Genomic DNA, 10,854 nt, shown 5'->3' with positions numbered 1-10,854 from the left:
AGGTATACACGCAGGATTTCAGTTTATTAGTGATTTATCTTAGGAAATAATCTATGCTTATGACAAACTGTTTTTTACATATTAAGGGCTACATTCTATTCCACCAATTAGGCACTTAAGTGAATTTAGTTGTCTAAGTGCTCTCCTGTTCCGTCTTGCTCGAGTCCCTGAAAAACTGTTAATGCAAGACATAAGCAGGGCATCCTCCTCCTCCTTCACTAGCTTTTGTGACTAAATCTTAAGGGTCACTGTGGTACAAAAGTCCATGAATTAAAGTATTTTTCAGAATTGAAGAGTGGAACAGAATCACGTTTAGACCTCCTCTATATTCATAGATTTATAGGTTGTAAGGCTGGAAGAGACCTCGGAAGATCATCAGGTCCAGCCCACCGCACAAGACCAGAAGCAGGAAAGAAAACTGAGGTCAGGTGACCCCAGCAAGGTGACGGTCCAGTCTCCTCTTGAAGATTTCCAGGGTAGGCGATTGCACCACCTCTGGAGGGAGCTTATTTCACAGTCTGGACACCCTAGTTGTGAAGTAGTTTTTCCTAATGTGGAGCTTGAAATGGTCTTCCAGGAGTTTGTCACCATTACTCCTAGTTTTCCCCAAGAGTGCCCTGGTAAACAAATTTTCCCAATGCAGTAGTAGTAGATAAACTTCAAGCCAGAACCTGACCTTTGCTTCACCTAAATTATTCCTTTCTAAGCTATCAGAAGTGAACACTGGGAAGATCTCCACTCTCAATTTCATACAAGGTAATGGGCAATAGAGAAGAAGATGCTCAGATATTTCTGTGATATGCTGCTGACCAGGGAATAAACAGATCATGGAGGATGTCTCAGTGAGAGGTGATGAATACACTCAAGTCCAACTGACATTCCTAGAGTGCCAGTCGTGCCTTGTGCTGAGTACACTCAGTTCACATTAAGTGTTATGGGTGTTCAAGACATTTAGAATTGCACAGGAAATGAGCCCTTGATATGCAGTATATGTTACAGTATAACTGGTTAGCTACACAATTTCCTTGAGACTAGCTATGTGTGCAAAGTAGCTATCATGCCATAAAATGCTCCAACCATCTATAAAGTTAGACCTCAAAAATGTGTACTACCTTTATAACCGGTTGCTATCAAGGGAAGGAAATAGGACTCTTCGCATTACATAGAACTGCAAAAGGTAAAACAAGTACGAACACAAGTTAAGAAGAATTCAAATTCAAAATTGCTTTGGTAGAAACAGCTTTGTATGTTTGAATAAATTCCCACATTATGTTTATTTCACTGTTTTTTGTTTAAAAATGCTCTGCTCACAATTAGAGTGCCAGAGCCAGAGAACTCTGTACAAAGCTGAAAACAAATTCTCTCCTAGCTCTTGTATGAAACGATTTCTCCTTAATTTGTGCTAAATGTATGCAGCAATAGCTAGATTTTTCTGCACAAAAAGTATGTACATAGAGTTTCAGATAAATTGATCACTTGTGCACCTGTTGGGCTAACTAATTAACCCCTTCACTACTGGATTACTTTTAATTACCATAAAAATGTGACTCTTGCTTTAGGGGTACCTGAGGAGAGCAGGAACAGATAGGATGGTTTTAGCAACCATGTTTAAGATGTCTTAATGGGTAAGTCTATTATTCGTAATGAAGGTTGCAGCATTTGGATTTTCATAACAGGGAAGAATCGGGAAATTATGGCAGCTGGGTGGTACACAGAAAATAAGTTAGGTTTTGGTAGGTGAAAGAGGCATTGCCCTTGCGCATTGCAAATGACAAATGTCATCACATGTAAGAGGAGAATGGGGACGCTGGGCTGCAGAATTTGGTGTAATGTGGCCCATGGGAAGGAAGGTGGGGGTACCTGATTGGGGTAAGGCTGGGCAAACTGAAGGGGAGGGAAAAAGAAGTTGGGGAATACTTGAAAATGCAGTAGGATCATGATGAATAACAGCAGACAAGAGGGGCATGGGGACAATATAATGTGGGAGTGGGTGGGGGTGGCTGCAGGCTTGGGGAAAGGGAGGGAGGGAGGCACATGATAGAGAATATGGACACTGAAGAAGTGGAAATAAGTAGGTACTGAGTAACTGAGGGCAAGGAGGGAGGCTAATCCTGCCGACCTGTTAATAGATTAGAGCCAAGAATGGAGAGCACTGTGAAGGAAGAGCAGCAGGGAGCTATGGAAGAATACTTGATGAGTTGAGAAACGAGACAGGGAAGTAGTAGTGGCTGGGAGGTCAGTGAGTACAGTAGTTCTGGGTAGTGGCATGCACTCCCACCCTGCATACACTGGAAACAACTCAAGTTCATCACCTTCTTGGAGTTTCCTTAATAAACAGAAACTTCCTATTAGACCTTGACTCTTTCTAGATCGCTCTCTGTAGGACCCTTCTGGCTTCCTCCCCCAGAGAAAGATGATAAAGTTTGGATTGCAGTACAATGAGCCCACCTCCTCAGACTGCCAGGGTGAATCAGCTTAGGAGCTCCACATCTCTAACTCCATCTGATCCTAGAAGCTCATACCTCACTGAGGTCTGGGAGGGAGGAATTGAAAGAGCAGCTGTGAAACTGGGGTTTCAGTACATCCCTTTGTTTAGGTAACAATGTTACCTATCAAGATGGAAATATTGACAGTCACTATCAAAATGGAAAGATTCAATTTACATTACTTGCCAACCTTGTACAGCATGCTTAAAACAAAATAAACAAGGCCACATGGTTTTTTAAATCTGCCTAAACTGCTGTGCTGAAACAGACTGTTTTTGATGTATTTTGAAACCTTAGAGACTTCTTCCTTTCTTTTAAAACCTATTGTAGGTGTTAAGACACCAAGAAGAGGCTTCTGAAAAAAGCACTGTAAATCTTAAATTTAACTTAGCTGAGTGTCAGGCAAAGATGTATAAAAGTTGTTTTTTTTCCAGTGAACTAAAAATATACATGATAAAGGTACTTACAGGCAATCCATCTTTACCAGGGATGCCATGAAAGACAACAGCTATTTTAGAAAGGAAAACAGAACAAATACCAAATAGAAAAATGAGATGAAAACAATTAACTACATCTTGATGGCCAATTTATGCTGTGAGAAAATACCAAAATGGAATGATGTTCCATTATCATGTAATGGATGCATGTGTTGCACTATCATGTTACACAATGCATTTTCATTTAACTGGGGCCATGCTGTATTTATGATCACAAAGGGAAGGCCAATCTATAACATACTATGTGAACTGAAAATTCACGTTCTATGTGGGGACTACAGTAATATAAATCCCTGTAACTTCAAAAGCTGCCATCCAGTGTTTCTTAAAATGGTAACTGCTGCTGCTGGGAAGCTGGCTAACACAGCAGCAGTTTTGTGTGTTGTATACCCTTTTGGCCCTATTCTCTGTGGCTGGGCATTTTGTATATTTGTTTGTGCTGTGCTAAGAGCATGAAAGGCTACTATTCTGATCTGGTAAGGTTAGACACCCACTTTGCCAGGGTTAGACACCTGCACTGGCACTGCACAGTGTGCAAGGTAGTGAAGGATTAGCCCTTCATCTGTATGTGAGGAACAGACATTGGCTTTTCTAAATGACATGATTTACTTCCACCAAGACGCAGTACTTACAGGTTGGCCATCTTGCCCAGGGTTGCCTGGGAGTCCAGGAGGTCCTTGAATCCCTGTCTGCATTTCTTTCAGTCCTGACTTCCCTGGGGGCCCTGCTGGGCCTTGAACTCCTTTTTGACCTTTCTCACCTTTTTGACTCTAAAAAAAGATAAAAGATACAATTATATGCTTTATTACCTTCCCCTATTATTATTACTGTTTTAACATCTACATTGCTATAGTAGTACCTACTACTGGTTAGACTTATATGCCCATCTTAGGTGTGTGGGGAGAAAGGTCACAGGAGAGGTGTGACGTGAGGAGAGATCTGACAGTGGAGAACATTTTAGTCTATCCCAGCCTGACAGAGGGAGTTTCAAGCAGGTAAAGAAGACTGATCTCTGCTCAAATGCTGTTTATGTTGTTTTTCAAATGACTCTGCATAAAAAACAGTGAAAGCAAGGGTCTCCTTCCTCCCTGCTACCTACAGCAGCAGCCAGCACTTTGAGCCAGAGAATCAAGTTCCTTCCAACTCGCTCTCCTGCAGTTCTCAGGATGCTTGCTTTCTTGGTTGTCCAGTAGCCTAGCCTCCACAAGATGGAGCTTTCAGGCCCACCTGGTTTGTCATTAGGGTGATTTGGCTGCTGTCTTGTGATGTAGGATATTAGGGTTTAATCCTCTTAGAAGGGAAAGACTGAGTTGCGTAGGGTGAAAACAGTCACTTAAGTCATTTTAGTGGATAAACATGGCTCAGCCATTACACAAGGCAAAACAGAGTTTCTTCGCATGACTTAGATCAGAGGTGCTCAACCTCTGGCACATACAGTCATGTAATTTCACCCACGGGTCCCCCCACAGGTCCAAAAATTTGGGGTGGGGAGAGCAGTGGCATGGTTCATTGAAGCTCCCCTGATGCCAAATTTCTGGACCTGTGGGGAGTCCTCTGTACGCCAGATTACATGGGTTTGTATACTAGATCGCACTGCTATAAAGTGGTGCTGGTGCACAGGGGTCAGGCTGGCATGTGGCCAGATCTATCTTGCAGCATGCTGGGTCTTGTACATGAGATCAAGACATACATGTTGTTGAGCCAGCACATGTAGTCAGGCCAGCACACCAGACTGCACCCAGGGACTGACCCTGCACATTAACTCAACACATAGATCCAGCCTATGGTCTGGCCCCACACCACACATCTGGCCCGTGTGGCCAGAAGGTTAGGCACAACTGACCTAGATGGCTAAAAACTACACAAGTGACACTTGCACAGTGAAACAAAATTCTATCCACGTTATGTAAGAGTTCAACATGAGTTCCTAGTATGATATCGTAGCTAACAGCCCTTGAATCTGTAAATAGGGGCATATCAAGCAGGAATAGGGAAGTGGTATTATCTATGTAGAAGACAATAGTGAGACCATTGCTGGCATACTATGTCCACATTTGTGTTCACACATCAAAGACGAAGAAATTGGGAAAGTGTTCAAAAACATCTGCAAAAATTATTCTAAGTCTGGGAAAATATGTCTTATGTTGACAGATTTAAGAAACTACGCCAGTAAGTCTTTAAAGACTAAATACCTTTTAAAGAGATATGATATAGCTTAAATAGAAATAACAGACTTGATGCAGAGGTTGTGTGTGAGGTTATTTGGCTTATCCTATGTAGAAGGACAAAATGGTTCCTTCTGGCCTTACTGGGCCTTTGTACACAACAAAATTGGCCTTTGAAGTGGCTTAAATGCCCTTTTGCACCACTTCAATGGTGTTGCTACTTACACACTCGGCGACGCATTCTGCATTAAACAACTTTGTAACGTAGCAAGGTAAAACCCCTCCGAGGTGTTTTAGTTTAGTGCAATGGTGCACAGGGTGCTGGAAAGCGATGGGCTCAGGGAAGCTCAGGCTTGGCGGCTTCCAGTGCCCTGTGCACCATCCCCACTGCCTTCTGCTGCCAGCACACCCAGCTGCCATCCTGCCACCTTGCTGCTCTGCCCCAGGGGCAAGCCAGCCATTCCCAGGTGGCGGAAAGGTGGCAGGGATGGTACATGGGGTACTGAAGCCTACCTGCTTTTCCCATGAGGGGGGAGGGGAGGGAGACAAGCTGCTGGCAGGCCAAGTGGCCCCTGAGCTGTGGGGGACCCTGGTCCTTCCCTCCATGGTGGCAGCACCCTCCAAGCGGCACCTGCCCATTGGCACCCAGCCCAGGTATTCCTGGAGGGGGGGGCGCCGACCCTGCGGAGGGAAGTGTTGGGCCCCACGCAGCTCAGGCAGGCAGGCTCTGGAAAAAGGAAAGGAAAAAAAAAAAAATAAAAAAAATCAGGCCCTTCACTGCTCCTCCCTGCCACCCAGTCAAGCCTGCCTGCATGAGCTCCTGCTGGGTCATGCAGTCCCTGAGCTCCGTGGGGCCCGGTGCTTCTCTCTGCGGTGGCAGTGTCTCCTGGGACTGCTCCAGCTGGGTGCTAGTGGGCAGGTGCCATCTGGGGGGTGCTGCTGCTGCACAGGGAAGCACCAGGCCCCACACAGCTCAGTTCACCCCTCCATCCCCCCACTACAGGAGGGGCAGGTAATCTGCGGTGGGGGAGGATCAGGCCCCATTATATGTGTACATGCAACAGGGGTTTAGTGCTCCCTACATTGAAACAGTGGAAATGGTAAGATTTTAAAAAACCCACCATTTCAATTTAGGGAGAAGTAAACCCCCATTGCACGTACAAGCACTCAACATGTATAGATTAATAGCTCTATACACTGCTTGAGTCATAAGAAGTAAAAATAGCAAGTAATGCTATGTAAATTCTTAGATGAAATTTTAAAGCTGAAATGAATCCCTGTGTCTAACTCCCATGACCAATCTCTAAACTACCCTGTCACCATTCATTATAAACCGCCACTATCAGCACTAGGACTGACAGAAACAGCAGGTAAAAGGCAGCAATATATTGCTAACTGAAATATATCATATCACATCATAGCTATCCTCCTGAACTCTGCATTTGTTGGTGAGTGAGCTCAGTGTGCGTTGTACTGCAATTTCAAACCATAACAGAGTGGAGTAAGAAAGGAGAGTAGTGCTTAATCTAAAAGATACACAGGTAAGGACATGGGGAGGGACAGCATTAAGTTAGTGGATAGGTAACCCCGAGTAGTTCTGGATGAGGGTACAGTGATTAATAAAATTGCTAATGCTATTCGAAACTCCGGCAGCATACCATTTAGGATTTGCAGTTATTAGGATCTGCAGTTATTTGGCTGAAATAGTCCACTCATTTATGGGGTAGTAGGCCAAGACACCTAATTTAATATTCCATGCTGTGTTACATTTAAGACCACATACTTTATTAGGCACTAGATTTAGCAAGGCTTTATGGAATCACAGAGCTGCAATACTCCCATAAAATGAGTCCCTCCCTACCACGTGGGATTAGCTTTGCTCTACATAACAGTAGGTCTGTCCCTTTGTGGTAGTTGGCAGTGGTAGGGGCATTAGACTGAAGCAGTCATTCTGCTCAAGAGATCATAAAGCCTGACACTGCTCCTAGCCCCACGTGAGCTGCATGGCAGTGAGGAAAAGGTCCTTTCCCCTCCCCCTCCTGCTCCTGGGCAGGCGCAAAGAGGATCATTTTTGCCAAATGCAGTCTGATTGAAAAAATGAATTTTAAGTGCCTGATTAGCCTCTGTGCTTTATAAGGGATTTATGGATACTGGCCTAGGCACTGACATGATATCATTAACTTAATTTCTGATTAAATTATTCCAAGCGCTTTGTTGTATCATCACGGAAGCACTAGCCAATGTCCAGGATAACTGATGCTGGGACATAATCTAATTTTCTCCAGCATCTAATTTTCTGAAAATGCGCAATTCCCCACGTCATATTGTCTGACTCCCATATGGAATACATCGGGGTTTTTTGAAGTTCAGCTGAGACACGTAAATTTGGCAGTCTTCAGATACTCCTGATTTTTAGCTGCCATTTTTCTAAACTGAATGTAATGCCCATGCATCAATCTGATGGCTGGGCCTAAACTGCATTTATCCAAGCAGTTGTAACAACAGCGACAAGCTTCCCCACCACATCTTACTGGTATGCCTCGCTCTTGGCCTAGAGTGGGAGGAGCATGCTGTCTTGTGGTAAAAAAAAACAGAGTAGTTCAACCACTGTGCCCAATCAAGACTTAGCCTTTATGTTGCGATTGCCAAGAAGGTTGCCATTTACCAGTCAATGGATTTTTTAAATTTAAAGATGCTATTTTTTTTTTATTTCTTAGAGGCCAGCAATATATTAATGAATAATATACATTTGTTAACCTGCACTAGGCACTTCTTAGGAAAGCATCCAGGGTTGGCATCTGCTGTCCGTACTCGGGCCAAATACCAATTGATTTCTATTAGCCGAACCCCTCCACTTTTGAGCATTAAGCTGCTGTGGATGATCATTTGTTTGTGAAAGTATATTTAAGGGGATCCCTTGCTTAAACTAGCCAAGAAATTTCAGATGTGCTGTTGGTAGTTACTGAATGAAATGGGTGTATCCTTTTTTAAACTTCATGAAAAACATCGTAACATAGTAAAGTATACTGGGAACAACACAAGTGGCTTTCAAACCCATGTAAGCTTTTTGCCACCTCTCCCAGCAATTTCAGCAGTTTAAAACAAAAGGTTATGGCACAGATGCTGGAAGATGGGAATATGTTCACAGTTCTAAAGAGACATACATTTCAGATCTGTACTCCTCAAAGGAGGTTTGGCTCTGACAATGCCGTTTGAGTCCATCTTCTATCACTTAACACAGCTATGTGTTAAACAGGATCTTTATCTATATGCTATACCTCATGAGCTAACTCAAGATGGCCTTTAAAGAAAAAGCACCATTCTATGGCAATGGTTCTCAATCTTTTTGTATTCAAGGCACTGCTTGGAAAATGCCAGCTCTTAGCGTCCACTTCTTTGTTGACTGTGCAAAAAATAATAGACCAATTCTGTTGCAAAAATCTCAGAAAGACCACAGCAGGTCAGAATTTTTTTGACACTGGATTCCTATTTGAAATTTCTGCATTCATTTTGTGAATCAAGTGTATGTGTTTGCATACCAAATATCGTAAGGGTACCCCCATGGTACCCTTAAAAGTATCTCACAGTACCCCATGATGCTGTGGTGTCCTGGTTGAGAATCACTGCTTTAGAGGCTCCTGTTTTGGTCTTAGCCCTAGGGTGAGCAGACAGATACACACACCTTATACAGCTTTATACAAATAACCCAGGTACTCCAAAAATAACCCTGGACGACACAGATACTTCTATGGAATGTGACAAGGGGTCAGTCGGTCCTCTGGCATCCCACAGTGCTCCCAGTGTAGGGAGTGAGGGGCATTCTCAAGACCGTGCAGCCCTCTGTTGCATCTCCTGACTGGACAGCATGCTGCATGGCATTTCAGTGATTTTAAAACACTGCGTCTACAGGGCACACTTGGGGCCCCATATCTGTCTGCAGCTGAAACTCTGAATTTTTTAAGCAGCTCACAGTGTAGTGGCATTTAAAGTACTTCACAAGTTACATTTATGCATAGCCTTATGTTGGTCCTTCCCCCCACCCCTACATTTCTTCCTTTAATCTAATCCACCAATAATCCAAATTGAATATATGGCTTTCCCATCTATTAACAAATATTGCAAGCCCAATATGAACTGAAAATTTTGGATCTAGATCTAAATCTTCCTATGATTTGAATGGGGTTGTATCCACTGTGGCCTTTAGAGGACATTTCAGTTATGTATATAAATAAAAGGACATCATAAAAAGAATTTGTAAACTGGAAAGGATGTAAGTACCAACTCATGAAAGCACTTAGTTATATGGGTAAGTCTTTTCCTGAGCTGGTGCCAAAATGAGAAACTAAATAGTAAAGCAGCTACACTGACCTTTTCTCTGCTTGCTCCTTGCAAAATATGAGCTCCAGAACCAACTTCTGGCTTTAAGATTTCCTGAGTATCAATGGGAGTTTCATTTTCATGTTGATCATTTCCTTCATCATCTGAACCTAAATAAAACCAAAATTATAAGAACGTGTGAAAGAGAGAACACAGTATGGACATTTTTCAGGAAAGAGTGGGAGCATACAGATACGGGATAGGAAAGAAAATACCTCGTACTGGACAAAGAATATACGAACAGGAAGACAGCAGGAAATAAGGGCAAACTCAAGGCAGAAGCAAAAGGAAAGAAAAAAGCCCTCTGTACTGTGAAAGAGAGAAGGTTATAATTAACTAAAAACAGTCATTCTAAAAACATCGAAAGGTAGGAAAGAAGTGGGGGAGAGGGGAAATAGAGGAAAAAGAGAAAAGGGAAAAGAGGAAAGAGATGTGTAGACAGGGAAGTACTGTGGAGATGAGGAACATAAAAAGTGAACTAAATAATCTTCTTGCATCATCTTCTCATCTTATTTTCCACCATATTGGTTAAAAATAGGAGGTGTGCAGCAAGCTGAGTTGAAGGAGATGCTTCAACCCTTGGATCTTACTCCCCCTATTACTCACCTGGTCACTAGTTATTGCTGTTATGCAGCTGTTTTCTTGCTACAGGAGTATTGGGTTCCTCTTTATTTTTCGTTCTGCTGGGGTAGATCTCAGGGGGAGAATGCAGTAGCTCAGATACACCTCCTTACCACCCCCTGCCTTTTTCAGTGGACCAATCTGTGGGAGGAGCAGCTGGGGACTCAGGCCAGAAAGTAAGTAACAATGCCCCCCACTCCCTTCCCGTCCATTCTCAGCAGCATATCCCCTCTCCTCCCTTCACTTTACCCCTCTCACCCACCACTGCTGCTGTCCCAAGGGCGGAGGCTGGAGGAGGAGCACCAGAGCCACTCATGCCACTCCAACCAGGCTCTACATAGAGCTGGTTTCAGTCAAAGGCAGCAGCAACGGGCAGATTCCTCCACCCTGTCAGGTCCCCTGGGTGATCCCTGGAAGCCCAGGAACAGGAAAAGGAACCCACCCACTTCTGCACCTGTCTCTACCCGAGTCTGGCTCCATGTGCAGCCAGGATTCAACAGGGCAGAAACAGGTCCCGAGTCCCTTGTCAGCTAGAGATAGAGGCAGCAGTGGGAAAGGGAGGGGAGGGAATATACAGCTAAGCATAGAAGGGAAGTGAGAGTAGAGGGTATATTTTCACCTGCTTCACCTAGGACTTAAAAAAATCCGACTCCCTTCTGCTGCTCCTGCAACACTGTCTGTCTGCTGGGGGGGGGGGGGGGGGGGGGG

General features: G+C 43.8%; 1 protein-coding gene across 5 annotated transcripts in view; it reads right to left on the bottom strand.

Moving 5' to 3' along the window:
• Positions 1-10,854, bottom strand: part of COL15A1 (collagen type XV alpha 1 chain) — a 347,975-nt gene that overhangs the window by 174,623 nt on the left and 162,498 nt on the right. For all 5 annotated transcript variants that reach the window (XM_019509150.1, XM_019509145.1, XM_019509146.1 and 2 more), the window contains 2 exons: positions 9,517-9,635; positions 3,616-3,753 (listed from right to left, as the gene is read on the bottom strand). In XM_019509150.1, the coding sequence (XP_019364695.1) occupies positions 3,616-3,753; positions 9,517-9,635 (257 nt within the window). The remainder of the gene's footprint in view (positions 1-3,615; positions 3,754-9,516; positions 9,636-10,854) is intronic.

This window comes from Gavialis gangeticus, unplaced genomic scaffold (genome assembly GCF_001723915.1).
Source record: "Gavialis gangeticus isolate Ggan-Ray unplaced genomic scaffold, GavGan_comp1, whole genome shotgun sequence".
Classification (NCBI taxonomy): domain Eukaryota; kingdom Metazoa; phylum Chordata; order Crocodylia; family Gavialidae; genus Gavialis; species Gavialis gangeticus.
The sequence above is the reverse complement of the archived record's forward strand: the minus strand, read 5'-3'. Positions and strand labels throughout refer to the sequence as shown.